This window comes from Gymnoscopelus microlampas, assembly GCF_963454915.1.
Source record: "Gymnoscopelus microlampas genome assembly, chromosome: 20".
Taxonomy (NCBI): Eukaryota; Metazoa; Chordata; class Actinopteri; order Myctophiformes; family Myctophidae; genus Gymnoscopelus; species Gymnoscopelus microlampas.
This window is the reverse complement of record NC_139957.1, coordinates 20,233,001-20,253,651: the sequence shown is the minus strand read 5'-3', so window position 1 is coordinate 20,253,651 and position 20,651 is coordinate 20,233,001. Positions and strand designations below refer to the sequence as shown.

Sequence of the window (20,651 nt, the reverse complement as noted above, 5' to 3'; positions counted from 1 at the left end):
TTAAAAACAATAGATATTATAAGACAACCCACGCATAGCGACACAGCAGCCTGTTGTGTCACTATGCGTGGGTTATATCCCTTTGTTTTAAAATATAGTTTTTCATATTATTAAAAAAAATCCTTTATGCCATCATGAAATAGACATCTAAATAAAGGCTTTTAACTTTCTTGCAAGAAGAGTGCCTTAGATTTCTTTGAACGTTTGGGTCCCCTGCCAAAGACACCTTCATTACACATTTTTGGACTTCCGAGAACTCCAGACCTTTTCTGTTTTTTGAGGCCCACTGCTTATTGTACTCTGCTACCTTACAATCTTGTTATTCTTCAATCACCCCACCTGCATCCCTATTCATTCTACCTCTCGGTCATAGTAGCAAAGTAGCGCATTAACAGCTCCCCACGTGTCCTTCACTGTCCTACACGCACACGCACACGCACACGCACACACACACACACACACACACACACACACACACACACACACACACACACACACTCTCTCTCTCTCTCTCAAGTCAAGGGATTAGCTGCAGCACTGTTACGTAACTGCGTGCGCTCCTCAACCAAGCAGACAGGAAGTGGAGCTGAGCTGAATGGCCAAAGAGAGGAATAACAGCCTCACATGGCATCCAGGCTGGCAGCGCAGCAGGAGACTTGGGGACCCTGGGGCGGGCTCACTGCTGCTGCAGCCGCTTCTTACTCTGCCTGTAGCACACTGCACTGCCACAAATAGCTTAACACAAGTTATTTTAAGTATCTCCCTTACAACGCTGCGCCAGCACTACCTGTACAACAGAGGCGCGACCCCAAACTGTCCCAGGCCACAAGTGAAGACAAGGGGAAGGTGAAGGACATCTTGTAGGCAGTGATAGGCATTGTTACGTGGGGGACAGAGGGAGTACTGTGGTGTGGACCCTTTCATTTGTGGGGATGAAGGGAGGCTGGTGAAGATGGGTTAGGGACAGGCTGTGACAGTGTCAGAGAGACAGACCACCCATTGTCATCTCTCTCTCTCACACACACACACACACACACACACACACACACACACACACACACACACACACACACACACACACACACACACACACACACACACACACACACACACACACACACACACACAACTTACCACTTTCCATCGTTCTTTAACCAGAGCGAGCACAGTTAGGATGTCAGTTTGCTCCGCTCCCCCGCTCATCCCGTCAGTGGACCAGGACCGCTCTTCTCAGTGCTTCTGCTGCAACCTACAGCCTTAGACTGGGCTGGTCATCTGGAGAATCCTACAGGAGAAGCCCAGGAGACACATTAATCTCTGGTTAATCATAAGACAAATTGTCACTTATGAACACATTCCATAAACCCTTGAATGTGAAGTATTCTGTTAACTTTTGAAATCTCAATGTGGTTGGAGACATACTGTACAGTGGCTTATTCATAAAAAGTGGCAGCTAGAGAAATAACTTGTGTTATTTACAAATTCTCACAGCATGAAGAATGAAAGCGCCTAACCATAGCCTTAAGTGTGACAAAAGTAATATTAGTAGGCAAGGTTGTGTGCTCCATGAAAGAGAGCATGAACGTTTCTCTTGGGTGAAAGTGAAGCCGTGGGTTTAGGAGTTAGTGGTTTCTAATGCATTGCCTTAGCTACAGCTGTTACACCTGCTGCTTGCAGCTGTCTTTCTAGACAGGCTCTCCCTCAGAAAAGTCAGTCAGCCAACACGCCAACTGATGCCATTATAAGAAGTAGGCTACGTCTTGTCTGCAAGTAACCCAGCAGAGGCAAAAGTCTGAAAGTATACAAAAAAGTACAAGCTACTGTACAGTATGTGGTAAATTGTCCATAGGCTAATATAAGCAATATGCCACCTTGGTTTCTGCAAACAATGGTTCAGTGTTTTGCTCGTTACAATTTTCATGCTTCAGTGACCCAAAGTTTCAGATAACACACTATTCACTGAAATTGTTTTTCTCCAAAACCCATTGACCCATTTCTGTGTCCCACCCCACCCACTGACCATATTCACATGACAGCCATTTTTGCTTACATCATACTGGGGGGTGTGAAACCCCACCCTGATGCGTAAGACGTAAGAAAGTGACGTAAGAGCAAAATGGCGACTGGGAATATGTTCCACAGTGAAGTGCTTGCTAGAGCAGTTCTTCGATTCTCACTTCCTGGAACTGAGGAACAAAACTCTGAATGCAGTGATAAAATGATTACACTCTGCACATTGCTTGCCTCACCAAAATATTGCCCTGCCTCACTAATCAGGTTGAAATGAGAGACTCCCCTGAGAAAGCACTGTCTGGGGTCCTTTATTATACAAGAGTCACCTCAGAGATATCCATCTCTCAGGTGAACAACACGCTGTCAACTTCAACTTCCTCTGGTCTGGTTTCAGACAAACACACAACGGATCCGGTAAGAACCCAGGTTCCAATAAATCATCTACAGACATCTTATGCAACAAATGTTTACAACACTATTCAGTTACAGTGCATGATTCATCAATCCCATCATCATGCATTGGGAGCCATAAGGACAAGCTGACTTCATAACACTGAAATGAAGAAGAATGTGAAATCTGACTCAGGGGTGACACTAGGGTGAGAGGTGGCCTTGGTGGAACTGGAAGCATCCAGCATCGTTCAGGTAGTGGAACAATGCTGTGGTAGGTGAGTGGTGATGAACTCAATATTTTATTAAATTACGTTTTAGATAAGACCATAAGAGACGCTGTAACTGAGGACCTACTGTATTCACAAGCTAAGTAATCTAGAACACAAAAGGGCAGGACAATGTATCTTCAAATACAATGTAAATTCTATGATTTTTTTTTTATCAGTCTTAGCTGATACAAGACCTGGGAAATGGGTGAATCTTGCAATGAATCTTGTGTGTAGACATTTGAAAGTAGATTCAAACCAGATTTTTTTCTGCCATCAGAATTGTCTGTACTAAATACTCTTATATTACAAAGTATATTTTTACTTTTGTATATGTACTATGTAATATTCTATACTTTCTCTCATATTTTTTTCATCTGTGTCTGAGACCAATGCACCAAATCCTAGAAGGTGAACATACTTGGTCAAAACAATTGATCCAGAGTCTTCTGATTCTGATGGTCTCTGTGTCTTAGTAGATAAGGTTAAAGCAACTTTTGGGTTTGTAAAGTGATGAGCCAAAATCTATTTGAAATGCTAATCGGTGTTGACACGAGACAAACCAAGGCTTTCGAGCTAAAGAAGAAAAAGAAACATGCAGTGAAATATGATTCAACTCCATTCAATCCAAAGGATCTGCAGCTTGCTGTAAAGAAATGGGATTTGACCACTACTCTGTAGGCAATTTCATGTTAACTTCAAGGTCATGCAGTATTCCCCCTGTATTACCTTTCAGGCATTAGGCATGGCGTGGTAATTCCTGGTAAACAATGTTTGCCTGCAAACATGCCTCTCTCTCTGGCTCTCTCAAGGTAGACCAAAACCGATGGTAGGTGTTTTGTCAACATTTATAAACAATAGAAAATAAGGGTGGGTGCTGCTGGGTGGAGGGTGGGGAAGCATCATGTTTCCCCCATAGGATTTGTTGTGTCTGTTGAAAGAGGGTTACTCTACTTCTGTACTTCTACTTCTTCTCTTTGCTGCAAATCAGCCCCTGAGTTAGATAGGGAAGCATAAGAGACAATGATCTAATGTCTGCAAGTCAGCAGGCTATAGCCACCTCACCATGACACACACGCACACACACACTGACTAATCTCACACCTCAGACGATGGCACACTGCTGTTCTTCTTCAACCTTCTTCTCCTCTACCTTCTCCTCCATGCAAATCATCACCAATATAAAAAAAAGATTAAAAACAGTAACAGGCTTTGGTCCAGTAATTAGACCCATTATCAATAACAACCGCTCCTCTCTCACTGAATGAATCATGCATGGTGTAACTGTGCAATGCCAATGCCATTTTCATTTGCTGACTGCAGCTCGCCCTATCCTCTGGCCTTTTGCTCTGCGGGAAACATGGCTTTATGGCTGCATAAAGCAACATGAAACGTCATGCAGTGACAGAGCACATCCAAAGATCTGTGTGCTCTTTAAACCCAGCCCGGTGAAAGATCCAGATCCAGCCCAGTGAAAGAAAAATATGTTTTGTCAGTAAATATTAAGCAAAAAAGAAGAAAAACAACTACTTTGATCTGAAGTTTGATTTGGAACTACTTATTTCTGTCGCGACTCACAAGGATCAAGCTTTTGTCAATTCTGAAAATCTGCATGCAGACACACATGCGGATACACACTTATGCTTGCGCCCACAAAGTTTGACTGTAAATATAGCATATAAACTAATTCAAATCATCTTTCCTGTTCACTATAATCTAATTAATTAGCTATACAATAATAGTGTGTCAGAGAGAGAGAGAGAGAGAGAGAGAGAGAGAGAGAGAGAGAGAGAGAGAGAGAGAGAGAGAGAGAGAGAGAGAGAGAGAGAAAGAGAGAGAGAGAGAGAGAGAGAGAGAGAGAGAGAGAGAGAGAGAATGTCCAATGGAATACAATCATGGAGCATCATAAAATACTGCCAGTCATCTGTGTATTTCTGTACTCTGAGTCTCTGACTGCCCCCTGATGATCAATACATAGAACAGTTACAGTTAGCCGATACATACAGAGCAGATACCTTTAAATTAATTCGAGAGAGAAAAGGTGTTGCATTTTTTGTTATTGTATTATCTTTATCTATCTATATATAGCCTACAGTATATTGTTAATAGCAAAAGCGCAATTCTTCCGTTTGTATTTTTAAGTTTATTTTACCTACATTGTTGCAATGTCACTTACACAGCTCTGTTCAAACATTTCTTTAGTTTATTCTATTATGCCAATGTCATTAATTGTATATGCTTTCCCCCCCCACACCTGCTTTGGAAATGTACACGTTTGTTTCTCATGCCAATTAATAAAGCTTGTTTGAACTGAACTGAAGTGAGACTTGTTGGATGGACTGCTGGTGTGGCGATGATGGCCTGCTGCCTGAAGCCTGATTTATACTTTGTTGCGTGACAGGTGTTGCACGACAGCTCTCTGTGCATTAGGACAGAGCTCTGAAGTCTGGAGAGGTGCCAACGAGTGGAGGCCCTCATCTCTGGCTCCGTCCAACTCACAGCATGATTACAATACATACTTACAGAGTCAGGGAAAGCCCTGTAGGCTACATGGTAATGCAACAGTAAATAAAGCAAATATCCACGTCACGTCTCGGTGCATAATATGGAAGAAGAGTGACTATAGGGGAAATGTTATATAGCCAAGACTATAGGGGACTGTCTGCTTAGATCGGTTAAGTTATTTGAGTGCTTTCAAATTAAACATACAGTGGCTATAACAATGTTATGCAGGCCTGTGTGTGTAGTAACATAATAAATACAATAAATAAAAATAAAATGTATATGCGCACACAGCTGTGACGAGGTGGATTTTCTCTGGACTCTGGCAGATAGCAGACTGCAGTAGTATGGTGTGAGCCAGCTGTCATGCTGCTATTCAGCACAAAAAACAAACATCCCATTTTTGTCCCTTGGACTGCTCTGGTGTGTGTGCCTAGTGTGTGCATGCGTGCTTGCGTGCGTGCGTGCGTGCGTGTGTGCGTGTGTGTGTGTGTGTGTGTGTGTGTGTGTGTGTGTGTGTGTGTGTGTGTGTGTGTGTGTGGGAGCTGTTGCATAGCAGCTACAGCAGATTTACTGATGCGCGTACACGCACAGCTGCAGGCCACGCCATGGCAGCTCATAACAAACTCAATGCATTATCTAAAGTGTTGCCATGTTGGCTTGTTATACGCGACTTTTGGCTTATTTTTCTGTAAGGTTGCTTGTAAATATTGATAGTTATTGCGGCTTGCGGGTTTTTGGGCTTGTTGTTGTTTCTAAAGTGTAGGCCTATACATAGTTGCTTATTTGGGGCTTGTTTCCTAATGTTGTTTAAACCAGTGGTTCTCAAACATTTTCATGGCAAGGACCCCCAAATTAATATATGTATTTGTCTGCAGAGCAGACCCCCATCTGAAAATGTTTTATGCCAGGGAGACCCCCGGGCCCGTACCAGATTTCTGTTAGAATGTTTAGAAGATATTCCACATTTTCTTCTAGAATTTTTTTTTTTAAATAGCCGATCTATGAACTGATCTATTTTCAACTAGTTTTAAAAGGATGTCGCTTCTTTTGGGCTTGTTGTCCTAGACCTTGTTGCTCATTTCTCTCGCAAACCCTGGCAACACTGATTATCTACTCTTCAGAGTGCCGACGGGCTATTTAGTATTTAGCTACTAGTCCGATATGCTTAGAACGTATACTCCGTCGTGCGACGGTGTCGCGCGCCGAAAATAGAACGATACACAAGCTCACAGCGCATTGCATCTGATCCACCACGACGCGGTGTGTTGTGTGAGCTTGCAGATCCGATCTGTTTTCGTGCTATTAAAGGGTGCAACATTGTGTCGAGCCAAGAGTCTTGGCTCGACACAATGTTGCACCCTTTATATAGCACACGGCCTATGATGATAATAAATAATATGATGGCCCGTTTGCGCCTGTCATTCCTACGGCATGGCCGCTGTATCCTCCTCCTCCTCCTCCTCCCTCCTCCTTACCTTATGGTCCTTGATCCGTGCGGAGCCGGGCCGTGCCGGGTGTGGTTTGGTCTACAACAGATCCTCTACGTTTGGAGGCTGATGTGACCGCAGCGACGTCGAGGAGCGGAATCCCATAGCGAATGAATCTGGTCCCTGTACAATGGTGGTGACTGTCTGCGGTGTGATTTATAAATAAATGTGTTTCTATATGATCGTCCCTTTTCTCCTTCTCCCTGTCACCTCAGCATCTCTCTCTCTCTCTCTCTCTCTCTCTCTCTCTCTCTCTCTCTCTCTCTCTCTCTCTCTCTCTCTCTCTCTCGCTCTCTCGCTCTCTCTCTCTCTCTCTCTCTCTGTCTCTCTCTCTCTCTCTCTCTCTCTCTCTCTCGCTCTCTCTCTCTCGATCGCTGCAGATCCGTGACGTTGACGTCTCTCTCTCTCTCGCTCTCGCTCTCTCTGAAGATCGACCTTCCTACGCGCGCGCTCACGACTCGATCCCCCCTCGCAACAGCTACGCGTGCACGCGCATCGGGTCTTTAAAGCTCGTGCACGGCATGGAGCCTTCCAATCGGAGAGCGTGAACGCGTCTTTTTGAGTTTTTAGCCCACTCATAAAAGTGTTGAGCAATTATGTGTTGTTGTTGTTGTTGTTGTTGTGTAGAATAACGTATATAATGTTATATCATTTAAACAAGAGGCAGTGGATGCAGGCCTATATCCCGACCAGGCAGTGTGAAGCACAGTGTGGTGGAAAGTAACTAGTACATGATTTACTCAAGTACCGTACTTTTGTTAAATATAAAAAATATGTATTTTTATTTTTTACTTTACTGGAGTATTTCCATTTTGCAATAGGCCTACTCTTACTTCTACTCCACCTCAGAGGCAAATATTGTACTTTTACTCCACTACAATTATTTGACAACTTTAATTACTTAACTTTAAGTTACTTTGCAGACTTTGATTATTATTACAAAACATACATTAACCACTTCAGCCCTATATATTTCGGCCCCGATCTACAAGCTCACAATGCGTCGGCATGGCAACGCATTGTGAGCTTGTAGATCGGCTATTTTCAAAAGATTTGCATACATTTGAAAACTTGTGAAATGGGACATTCTAATGAGTACTTTCTACTTTTTGAACTTTAAGTACATTTTGGTACCAATACTTTTGTACTCTAAGTACTCAAGTACATTTTTAATTCCGGACTTTCACTTGCAACAGAGTATTTCTACATTGCAGTATTGATACTTTTACTTAAGTAAAAAATATTTTCCACCACTGAGTGTGATGCAGAAGAGCTTCAGAGCGGAGGTAGCTGTCTAGGAGTTGGGGAGAGGACGGATGGGAGAGTTGGGGATGTGTTTGGAACGCGACCAAAAAAAAGACGCTTCTCGCAAAGACTTGTGGGAGGATGCATCAAAGCCAAAGATGGTTATTTTATGAAGATACACTATCCTAATTGTAGTCACTAGAGGCGAAATGGTACCGAAATTCTACAAACGGTCTCCTAAGTGGGCGCCGGTGTCTGACGGCAAATCTCGCGAACGTCCAATGTTTACCCATTACTGGGACAGAGAAAGGTCGATAATAAAGTTGATTTTCTCCTGATTCGTCTCTCTGAAAAAAAGCCATTTTAGTATGAAAATCTTGGGAATATAGTGCGACTTGTGACGATTGGGTCCAATATTTAGTTCAGTAACCCCATGGGGCTAAAAGAATGGTTCAACAGACTCCAACCTGCTTCCGGTCTGCTAAAAAGGCGTCCGCCCACTTCACGCAGATACGGGAAGTAAACCGGAGACCGCAAAAGCTATGACGTTTCCCAGTACAGCCGGTCAGTGTGGTGGCTCTGGTAGCTTAGCGAGCTAGCAGCAAGCTACCTCCTCCTCCTCCTCCTCCCTCCTCCACCGCCTTCTCCTCCACCCCCTTCCTCACTGACAGATAGGAAGACACCTGAACGGAGGGAGCTCTCTGGATGAACGTTGAGCCTCGGAATAAATATGCCACCCTCCTCCGGGCTGCCATGGACATGGTGTGAGCCTCAGCTTCTAGCCATGTAGCATAGCTAGTTAATGTTGTGCTTTGTGAGTAGTAGATTAGTCCCCCACCACCACCACCACCACCAGTATAACTAGCTAGCTATTAGCCGAACAATCACCATACACAGGAGGAGGATGCTGAGGCTGTTCGGGTCGCTGGTTGTGCTCGGACTGGCCCTGGCGTGCATCACCTCCTGGGTGCTGGACAGCTATGACACGGCTTGGCACCCCAAGAGGAGCATCAGCTCCTCCTCTGCCCCCCGAGACGTGTCTGGCTCTGGGGGGGCTCTGCCACCGTATCCCGACGGCGATCTGGACAATATATTCTGGTTCATACAGGTGAGGGATATAGCAGGCGTTATTCTGTCTTGTTGTTATTGCTGTGCACTGTCAAATTGACTTCACAGAGCATTGACTTCATATAGAGCAGTGGTTCTCAAACCTTTTAATTTCAAAGACCCCCATGACGCTGGAACCAAATGGACCCTTAATACGGGTCCATTTGGTTCCATTTGTACACTGTCAGAGTTATACAGACCTGTAAGGGTCCATTTGGAAACCCCCCAAGGAACCCTGAGAACCCACTTTGAGAACCACTGATATAGATTATTGACTAACATTCTCAAAGTGATGAATTAAGTAGGACATCTTAACACTGAATTGTTGGCTATAGCTGGATTTGATGCCCTGCCAGCCTATTTTAAGCCCCGACAAAATGACTCCCGACAATCACTGACCGAAGTGCTATCATTGAAAAAATAAGAGAACATCTCAGCACGACCACAGGCAGTAGTGAAGACTTTGGACTCTGCTGGTATACTGTCTGTACATAGTAACCTGGTTATACAAGGAGGACAAACCAGGTGGATCTGAGATAATTCATTCCTTCCTTGTCGTCACTCTACTTTGATGTTTCATCTAATGTTAATTAATGTTTGTTAATTCATTAATTCTTTCACATTTTGGTGGTGTTGTTTTTTTTTTGTTTGATTCAAGGTTTCTGACATTCACATTAGCCGATTCCGTGACCCAAGACGCATTCCAGACTTTGAAAAGTTCTGCACCAAAACCATTGAGGTTATCAAACCTGCTCTGGTGCTTGCAACGGGTAATTACATAGTTCTCTCCTGCTTGTTAAGTAACATCAAACTCATTTTGTGTCTCATGTTTTACACATGGGAACTCAATGCTTTTCACATCGTCAGATGGCTAGGAAGAGTCTTGTATGCAGTGTGGCTGCACATTGCCTCACTGGAGTGGGTGGGGTCCTCATTTCTCTAACTCTTAGTCATAGATCTTTCTGACAGTAGTACCGAATGTGCTTCATCCCTGACCTTGAATCGTCAAACATCAATATTTCTCTCTCTTTGTGTATGACAGGAGACTTGACAGATGCTAAGACAGAGAGTAAGGTTGGGTCTCTTCAGCATGAGGTGGAGTGGCAGGCCTATCACAATGTACTGAAGAGGTCCAGAGTGATGGAGCGCACAAAATGGATCGATATCCGTGGAAATCATGGTGATTAGCACTAGAGCTACTGTATGTAAATAATCTGTAGGGGGAAAATAAGTCACAAAATGTTGTTGTAATGTTTAAATTACAAGCATCTTCTAATAATGGCTTAAATATAAAATATAAAATATAGAAATATAATAAATGTTTTCTTCCTCTGTGAAGAATGAATATCTTGCCTACATAATGAAGCTGCATGTCAGAGAACATCCTTTGTTATGTTGATATTTCCTTTGTTATGTTTGATGTTGAACTTAATTAGCATATCATTTTCTCCACCGCCCACATATTTTGGAGCATCCCAAACCAACACAGCTATTTGTAACTTTGCTCTGCATAATGCTGTTCCTTGAACTGAACTAGCATCAGAGAAACAGATTACAGCATATTGGAGAATGGAAAGTGCCCATTGTCCATGCAACTGTTCTTTGTAGCATCCTATGAACCCCCCCCCCCTTCCATTATTGGATCGTGGGCTATTAGATGCGAAACAAGATATCCCCACTTTGTTATGGTCTAGAAAAATCCATGGTATTGTATCTGTGGAGGCATTTCTTTTCCTGACAGATATTCTTATACTATTGATCACATATGTTGAACAAATGTCCTGTCAGTTTATCATGTTCTTTTTCTTCGTTTTTTTCTCTCTGGTAACGACGAGGGAATGATGTCGATCGATATCTCAGAGTAACACGAGGAAATATTGTCCTGGAATTAAACATCCATTGTCTCGAAGGAAATTCTTCTTCTGAATATTGGACTGTTTTGGTTAAGACACCCCCATCCACTGTCTCTCTGGACACACATAGCCCTCCTGCCCTGGGATTGAATTCTGCTAGTACATTCCCTCCTTTGTGCTGTTCCCCTCTGTTTTCCTATAAACGACAAGGGAACTGAAAATAACTGCCCACTGTCATTTTCATAATTGGTCTGGTCTGTCCTGTTGGTGTTCATAACAGTTAAATGTCAATGGGCTTTCATGTCGTCTCTGATGTGCTTGGAGCTCACTGCCCAGTGTCTTACCCCATTTCCGTTCTCCCAACAGATGCCTTCAACATAATCTCGTTGGACAGCGTCAACAACTATTACAGGTCTGTAATATGGTGTGGACAATACACCATGGTCTAGGCATGAAGTAGGGATGCAACTAATGCAATTAAGCATGTACTTTTTATATACTGTATGTATATGTATGTATGTATATATATGTATATGTACAGTATATATGTGTGTGTGTGTGTGTGTGTGTGTGTGTGTGTGTGTGTGTGTGTGTGTGTGTGTGTGTATCACACACACACATACAAAAAATCTAATTGATTTTATAAATAATATACTAAATCAATTAGCCTGATTAACCACTTGAGCTCTATTTTATACATTGTCATACAACAGTGTCGTGCAAGAATTGTGAAAATAGAAAACACAATAGCGTTCACTCTTTCTGAACGATTTAGTCTATAATGACATATTTGTTTGATTAATTGATTGATTGAATACTATATTAGTCAGAAGTGTAAACATACCCAAAAGGATGGCAGGTTAAAAGTGTTAACTGTTGCATAAATAAATAATTCAACCTCCCAAATCGATTATTTTATTCAAAAGATATGTTTTAGTTCGCTTAACTGTTGCACCCCTAAACTGAAAGTGTGATTTACATCTAGTCTTATCTGACTGTTTGTAAACCATAGTACACTGTGTTGCCTGCCTTTGAAACTTGAGTGGTAGCAGGCCCATTTATTGACATTAATCCAAGCTATCTGAGCTATCTGAAAGACAGAAATAGAAGCAACAGCCTGCGTGGACAGACTGCTGCTCCTGTCCTTTTGACATGAACAATCTTTTATGCCTCATTGTTCTGTTGCTCTTGAAACTGATTGATGTCATGTCTCCTTAATGTTTCTAATGTTGTGGTCATCTCCTGCAAGACAAATTCCCTCAGAGGCATTAGAGGCCTCATTCATTCATCTCTATAGCTTCGTGAATTAGATTATCCCTGAGATCATTCTGGATGCCAGCCGCTGGCTCAGTTCCAAAATTCCTACTTTGACTTTCTTTACTTTGATGTTTCTCTCTAGAAAGTACTCAGCTAATCAGAAAGTTGGCTCCTTCCATTATGTTCACAAAACGCACTTTGGAAACTATTCCTTCATCTGTGCCGATGCTACCCTCACACCAGGACCCAAGAGGCCATATAATTTCTTTGGGATTCTTAACCAGGTAGGCCTGCTGGGTGGGAAAGTGGAGCTGTAGATAATAAAATGCAATCAGTGAATAATATATAAACTGTAGGCATCATAAGTAATTGACTCCCTCGTTTATTCATTTTAGATCTGTTTTAATCCCTGCACTCTGATCTGTCTGGTAAAATGCATTTGCTATACGTGTGTGTGTGGCTTAGAAAGGTATGAAAATAAATGAATACCTGCTGTTATTACAGTGTGTACTGTGGTGAGATGGTTGAGTGTTCCTCTGTGAAAATGCATCACTTACAACAAGCACTGAGTGACAAAAGCTGATAACCTGTGTTTTTCCCCTGCCAACGGCTCCCAGACCCAGATGAACTTGCTTGCATCGTTTAGGGCTGAGAGTCGTAGCAGCAACCAGTCCATCTGGTTTGGTCACTACACCACCTCTACTGTCATCTCTCCCTCTCCTGGAGTCAGGGACGTGATGAGGTAACAGTGGAATGCATGGATGAATTTGTATTGGTATACCCAGGGATGCATTGGTCATGGGACGCGGTAACACACCGTGCAACCCGTTTTTTGAGCAGGAGCACACACACGCACAGGCATTGATTTTAAACAACCCGTAATTCACATCTCAACAAAGTTTACAGAGGCTCCCGACTGCCGGGTGTCACACACCAGCATAAATTAACATAGGAATGAGCCTAGATGCATATCAATTGTCCATTGTGTGACCTGTAGTGTAGGTGTTAAGCGACGTGCGCGTGTCGTCATTAAAATGCCACCACTAACAAAATCACCAAGGGTATACCTCTGCTATTTGCAAACATAAGGCTGTTGTTCTACTGTTGTTACTATTACATAACTGCTGACACATTGGTTTGCTTTATGTGGTGTATACAGTACTGTACATAATGTATACTGCCCCCTGTGTGCAGCTCAGCTGTCGCTTATCTGTGTGGACACCTGCACACTCTGGGAGGTTTGATGCCAGTCTTGCACAGCCGACACCCCCAAGGTACCCTGGAGCTGGAGCTGGGGGACTGGATGGACAACCGCAGGTAATATACAGGATATTGAGCATGACATTCATTATTCCTTTTTTCTTTCTTTGGTTCTTTCCATCCATTTGCCTTTCTCTCTTGGTACATTTCATGTAGGGCTGCAACCATCGATTATTTTCTTAGCGATTATTTTGTTGATTACTTTTTTAATTCATTGATTAATTGGGAAGCGCTTATAAAGAAAAACGTATTTTGTATTATTTTACGATTATTAGTGTTCAGAAAAAAAGAAAGGGTCTGGGTGCTTGGGAAAAAAAAAGTGTAGCGAAGGTGCTCTTTGGTAGGGGACTGTAAACGTGCAGCAAAGGCACTCTTCTGGTGAAAATAAAAAAAACGTTATTGATGTGGCTATTTCATTATGGAATTTGTTAAAAACTGGGATAACCCACGCATTGCGCCCCGCACGGCCCTCTTCAGTTTATTTTAAACTTTGTCAGGCAACGGTGTCATGCAGAAATAGTCAATACAGACGATCTTGCTATTTTTTTACATTTAGTTTAAAAAATTGAAACGTTTAGCCTATAACGGTGTGCCCAAAATACTGATCAATTACGGATTATGAATCAAATATTTTATGAAATGTTCAATGTATTAAATCGATTAGATCTGATTAACTGTTGCACTCCTCATTTCATGGTTCTTTCCTGTTTGAATGCCTTGCTGCAGGTATAGAGTTCTAGCCTTTGACCATGACATGCTGAGTTTCTCTGACCTGACGTTTGAGCAGTGGCCTGCTGTGCTCATCACCAACCCCAAGGAGGCACAGTACCTGCACCCCGGCCTGGAGCCTCTGGGTCGAATACGAAGATCAACGCACATCAGGTCTCCCTTCTGTGTGTGTCATCCTGAACCGTGACAGACTCCCACACTAACACCATCTCCATCTTCTTCCAGCTATGACTCACTTTCTCCTATGCATTATATGTTTATTATGTATGTAACACCTGTCTATGTAAGATTTCCAGCCAGTGTTATCGTTTATCATAATTATATTTGACCACCTGTTCGTCTATATGACAGTAAAAAATATTGCATACGGATGTGAGTGTTCAGGATCTTTGTTTTAAAGTTCAGTTTTCTAGACAGTACATTGGCATGGATGGTCTATGTATGACGTTTCCTGTTACCCTGCAACCCCAGTACAGCTTTCTTGTATGGTTTCCATCAGCTTTCACTACTATTCTAACTTCTGTTCCTCCTCTTTTCCACACAGAATTTTGGCCTTTTCTGAGGCTCAGATCACAGCAGTGCATGTGAATGTGGACGGGGAGCCAGTAGGGGATGGTCAGTCTGCCGGGGGCCCTCTGTATGTGGTGCTGTGGGACCCCTCTCTCTACCTCACTGGACTACACAGCATCCAGGTCAAAGTGGAGGTTGGTAGTTGGTACTGTTCTACATTATGCTGGAATGGTTTGTTTAATTGTGTTTGACGTTTGATTCATTTATGTTCCGTGCAATGGAATCATGACGATGATCTTTTTTTTAAATGTGTGTGTGTGTGTGTGTGTGTGTGTGTGTGTGTGTGTGTGTGTGTGTGTGTGTGTGTGTGTGTGTGTGTGTGTGTGTGTGTGTGTGTGTGTGTGTGTGTGTGTGTGTGTGTGTGTGTGTGTGTGTGCGCGCGCATGCGTCAGGACTCTGCAGGGCGGTTAACAGTGCAGGAGCAGCAGTTCACCTTGGAGGAGGAACTGTCTCCCAGCTTCGGCTTTGTTCAGTCCTTCATCCTCCTCACGGACCACTACATCCTGGGCCGCGTGGCCTTCATCATCATCATGCTGCTGAATGTCATCATACTGCTGGTCTTCAGGTTCCTCCCTGTCCCCTCTGGCAGAGGTCAGCTACACCTCCCATTGAAACGGTTTCATGTTATAATGTCAAATATTTTTTTTATTATGGCGTCTAGAACAGGCTTTGTATATCTCTATAGCTGTCTCTGTTTTCTATATGTATCTGTCCCAAGTAGACCAATCACAGCACAGCTGTGTGCCACATTCATTGAATGAACCACACAGCTCAGCTGATGCTGCTACTTTACGTCGACCACAGCTCAATCAAAGCTTTGTAACGTCAGCTCTCAGCTGATGCTGCTACCAATCACAGCTCAAATTGGGAATGGGGGCGTTCCCAATTTGAGGCTGGTCTGAACCGATCATCTTCCCAAATAATCCTGTAGCCTGAGGGGTTTACAGACATAATGTTAATGTTATCGACTGGGTTTTGAATTGTAAATGACCAGAAACCTGCAGTAGCCAGTGAGAGTGAGCTGACCTGAGAAGCGTCTCACCTCCACTTGAGCTGCAAAATGTATACACCATGCTTTTCCCATCTTCTCAGCCATGACTTCATCCGAATGTTTAGTTTTTCAGAGCAAAACATAGCACATACAAGTGTTGCATTACAAGAAATGAAGTTAGTTCTGCAAATGAAATGATATTGTAATGTGTATATTGATATTCTTTGGAAAATAATAGTCATTTTGTTCATTATGTCATTGAGACACTATAACTCATTTACTGCCATTCCTCTCCAGCATCTACGGGGCTGTTCTCTCAAGCTTGCTTCTCCCTGCACCTGGTCAGTAAGATGAACACCTTCTACTATTCTCTACTACTCTTCAACCTGTGTACAGCCTTGGGTAAGTCCTTTGTGTTGGCCAGACAAAAGTAGTACTATAGGGTGTACATTTTGGTATTGTAAGAGCCCTACTTCTTCTATCATGACGGCCGTCGTGGACTTGTTCTTTCATCCTACAGGCCCGTGGTTCATAGGAGAAATGATAGATGGGCACGGTGGTGCCTGCTTCGCATTTGGAGTTTTCATCGATGGCCACTTCCTTGAGGGCAGTCTCACTTACGTTGTTGGCGTCATTCAAGTAAGTACCGGTAGACCTTTCTATAGATAGTGTGGGGTTTCCATGTTAACACTGGTGACATGTGTTGACAGCATGCATAAAAGAAAAACGTAATACTGTACATTTCCTGATTATGCTGAAACAAAAAATAATGGGCTCACCAGGCAAAAAAAATAAGATGAGACGTCCGTGTGGTGCAAGGGTTAAGTTCCTGCCTACCACCATGGAGACAGTGGTAAGATTCCTCAGCGGTGCCTCCAGCTTTGCCAGATGTGGCCGTGTTCACAGGTGTGAAGCAGGCAGGGGATAATCTCGTGTAGCCAGACTTTCAGCCTGCTGATAAGTCTGGTGACGTTCTATTTCTGTGTGGGCTAGAGGTGGATGGTAACAGTTCGGGCATTAAAACAAAAACGTGCATTGCAGAACCAATGCGAAGGACGGAGGGCGGTCCTTCCTAATCTGGGTGGAGGAATTCAGTCGGTGTGGTAAAGGCGTTAAAAAAAAAAGCAGTGGGCATCGCTTTGTCACCGGTTGCTTCGCCGGCCGTCCAAGCCCGTAGAATGAATTTAAATGTATCCAGATGATTTGTTCCAAAAACGACTCAGTCATCGTGTGCGGTTAAAGATGAATTCCTTCCTCCTTGCTTCCTGTCCAGCTGCTCTTCTTCAACATGCCCCTCACCTGCTACCTGTGCTGGAGCCTGAACCAGCGTTGCCGCGGCAACACCTTTCGTTCCCACTTCCTGCGGCCAAGCTGCCGCTGGCGGACTCTGGTGGTGCATGCTGCCATGCTGCTCCTCCTGACCTGGCAGGCCTACTCCTGCTACTTCCTGTTGGAGACTTACGGCCCGCTGGCCTTCTTCCTGTCTCCGGTCCGCACGTGGGCGCTGGGCCTCAGCCTGCTGCTGGTGTACCGTGCCTGGACGGGCCCGGCACCTCATCTACGTGACAACAGCAAGACCACCTCTCCCTCTTGACAGTAACATTTTTGTTTTTGTTTTTTTGCACTGTGCCACCCCAGTTCTCCTTGAGCCTCACTTACATTTAGCTGTTCCAGCCATTTCAAATGAAATGGGGGGGCCATGGTGGGCAGGGTTTTAGTTGTATTCCCCAACACTGGTCTGTTCAAGTAAAGCAGATTCTGCACATCAACTTATCATTTTAGAGTTTCCTTTATGTCTTATAACACGGGTTCTCAAGCTTTTCCATGCCAAGGACCCCCAAATAGCCATGGCCTCTGGCTGCGGCTCCGCTAACGCAAAAAAAACAAAAAAAAGGAAAAGTTTGGAAAATCACATGCCTAAAATATTATGACATGAGCAAAATAGGGATGCTAGGTTGAATTGAATTTGAATTGAAATAAACGTTTTTATATCTATATTTCTTCCCCCATAGTTTCCAATTAGCCCCCTGGCCCCCCACTTTGAAAACCACTGTCCTTTTACAAACCGTTTCAGCTCCAACACAGGTCCTGTATAACCTGTGGACACTGAGACAACAAACTGACAATATTTTGAGCATCGCAAACAACATTAATATGTTTGTACAGCTATGTTGAGAAAACTAAAACAAAAAAAACAGATCTGTAAAATCGCACACTGTATTTGTGGCCTTAGCGCCATTGGATTTTTTAATTTTTTAATTTATTATTATTGTACTGTTTTGCACGTTTCTGTGCTGCGCTGATTCCGGTGAAATCGAGAGCCATTACAGAAAGCTCAAAAGACTGCTTCCAGTGAGTCCACGGCACTGGCGGTTCACCCAGCAAAGCAAAGCGAATATTCATCCATCCTAGTTGACAGAATATACAGTTTTGCAAACACACAAGCTGGAGAGTTTGTCTCATTTGTTTATCTCTGTAACTATGTGCGACATACTGTACAAACCACAGAGTTGCATGTACAAACTTCTGTCACAGTCATCAGAGCATAACAGCATTGTCATAGACATAATCTCAAACAGGAGCACGAACAATGCAAGTGCACAACAACACACAAGCTCACAGGGGAAATGCATGACACATGAACATAACTATTATTATTATTTCATCTTTGTGGAGTGTGGGTGAGGGTCGCCACACAATAGCTGTGTGAAACATGTTAAAAATATTTTGTTTCCCCTCCTCCTCACAGTTATATATTTTGTCATTGCACTACCCACATGCCACCCCCATTCCACACACAGCATTTTTACTCCCTTCACCTGTCTTTCACCTCCTTCCAAAGTCACTTTATATCACCCACTATCCTGTTTCTAGGTAGTATTGTTTTAATATGCATGTTATTGTGAGCACATTTCTGGCCATGTTCATAGCATGTGTACAGTGTAAAAAGAAAAACTATCTTGGATATAATGAAGGAGGGTATATAGCGTTTCGCTGTACGGGAACTGGTCCTCTGTATGCTGTAGATGATAGTACTATATGAGAGCTGTGTTGTGCCGTGGTCTCAGACAAAAATAAGCTGACTCGTTGACTCTAGATCTAGCACTTTTTTTGGAAGGGTTGCCTTGGCCAACTGCCACCTTACCTCTGCCAAAGGATGAATAAGAGCAAAATTAAGTTTTTAATTCAAACCCATTTTGCTCACTGACGAAGGCTGAACGTGCCAAACCACTTACCCCCCCCTTCCCCTTTACTGACACATTAGTGTCCCTCAATGAGCAAGGAGTATATTGTACCACCCCCGCCCCCCCCCCCCCCCAACATGCCCATAACATGGATAAATGGCATCAGCTACCGAGCTTAACCACTTAAACCCTCTATAGACGAATCCACAGACGCGCTGCCTGTAGGCAGCCATAGCTGCAGTGTCCGCACCGCGACACCGCAGCTATGGCTGGAAACTGGTACCTAACTGGTACCTAGTTGACCGGGGTCTCTTCTTTACTTTTCCCTCTACATCAATTCTCTTGGCCGAAAATAGCCACATAATACATAATAAATCTACAAGCTCACAACGCGTTGCGACGCATATTGGGCTTGTAGATCGGCTATTTTTAGCAGATATTCCCCCCAGAATAGGGATGCTGGGGTTCAAGAGGTTACATTTTATATAAAATGTTTATACATTTTAAGTCATACTTAGTACACTTACACACAAACCAGTACTTCATTCATGTATGAATTTTTAAATTATGGTATGTGTACAAACCTTTTTGCACATAGCTGAACTGCCTAGGCAATTTCAATTTTCCTGCAATTTTTTAATTTCTGGACTACTGTATTGTGATGCCAAACATGATGACGACACAGAGGCTGGCCTAACTTCTCATACTCCTGGCTAAATGTCACACTACATCAGCTGTGCGTTTCTCAGGAAAGTGAGCACTTGAACATTAGGCTGGACCCAGTAGTTTTTCAGTAACTGATGTTTTTATACTGCAGTAGCTCAGTGATAAACCATGTTGAACAATGTAGACGTGTGGTGGCTAAAAAGAAGTTTAAGAAATGATGAATGTGATTATAGCTGTGGTGAAATGAAGATGCACTTGTATTATGCTGTTTATTTATTTTGTTTGTACTGTGTGATCCCCTCCTTCCATGTTTGTATCACTGCACTGTTGATGGGGATCTTAATCTAGGAGGATTGTCCTCCCTTACAATCAGTCTGTCTAGGTTAAGCAAAGAATATGAAGTTAATTTTTACAGCTTTGTTTGTGAAATCATCCTTGTTCAGAATGTAACTTCCTTTTGTGAGTGTGTGTGTGTGTGTGTGTGAGAGCAGGCGAGAGTTATGTATGCAACTACGGATCTATGAATTCTGGGTGACCATCAGAGGCAGTGTTTGTAGCACTGGATGCTTCCATCTTGTGCATGCGCTGGTTGAGTAATTATACTAACAAAGTCACCTGGGACGACAGGGCTTACACGCCCAGTATAAAAAGTATATTTTTTGCCAAGATTCAGTGTGACCGAGAACTGTGGCAGTCATCCAGAATTCATAGTTGCATGCATAACTCAGTCTATATTAGTCTAAAATGTAATTTATGTTGTGCTCAAAGCTGTAACAAGACAGAAAAATGTTTAACTATTACATCCTAATTTGAATCTACAAGGATATGGGAAGCTACTGGGAATTATGTGGCCCATCACAGCTTAATCCACTGGACCACTGTTTATTTAACAGTAAAAACCCATGTGAAAGGGACCCCCACTGCCTTCAAGTATGGCATGTTTTAATAGATAATATTGAGACGGTCTCTCATCCACTATGGACTTGGGACATTTTTCACAGGTAATGTTAATGAAAAACCATTAGCTACTTATTTGTTTGATAAGCCTTTGCTTCTGTGAAAGCTCAACTGAATGTGAACTCCCATTTTTTAAAAGTGAGAGAGCAGTACCAAATAAGGCAATC

At 43.0% G+C, this 20,651-nt stretch overlaps 2 protein-coding genes across 3 annotated transcripts in view; one reads left to right on the top strand and one right to left on the bottom strand.

Moving 5' to 3' along the window:
* ttbk2a (tau tubulin kinase 2a) overlaps positions 1-6,927 on the bottom strand; it is a 30,136-nt gene extending 23,209 nt beyond the window's left edge. For both annotated transcript variants that reach the window (XM_084044401.1, XM_084044402.1), the window contains exons 1-2: positions 6,653-6,927; positions 1,135-1,285 (exon numbers count right to left, since the gene is read on the bottom strand). In XM_084044401.1, coding sequence (XP_083900527.1) covers positions 1,135-1,203 — 69 coding nt within the window. In that variant the 5' untranslated portion in view covers positions 1,204-1,285; positions 6,653-6,927. The remainder of the gene's footprint in view (positions 1-1,134; positions 1,286-6,652) is intronic.
* A 1,578-nt stretch (positions 6,928-8,505) lies between these two features.
* Positions 8,506-18,234, top strand: tmem62 (transmembrane protein 62). Its single transcript, XM_084044195.1, has 13 exons — positions 8,506-9,017; positions 9,675-9,786; positions 10,059-10,196; positions 11,236-11,281; positions 12,269-12,410; positions 12,744-12,868; positions 13,321-13,443; positions 14,113-14,268; positions 14,660-14,819; positions 15,078-15,276; positions 15,974-16,078; positions 16,197-16,315; positions 16,950-18,234. Exons 1-13 carry the CDS (start codon positions 8,814-8,816, stop codon positions 17,268-17,270), a joined length of 1,950 nt encoding a protein of 649 aa, XP_083900321.1. The 5' UTR covers positions 8,506-8,813; the 3' UTR covers positions 17,271-18,234.
* Positions 18,235-20,651: the final 2,417 nt, after the last annotated feature.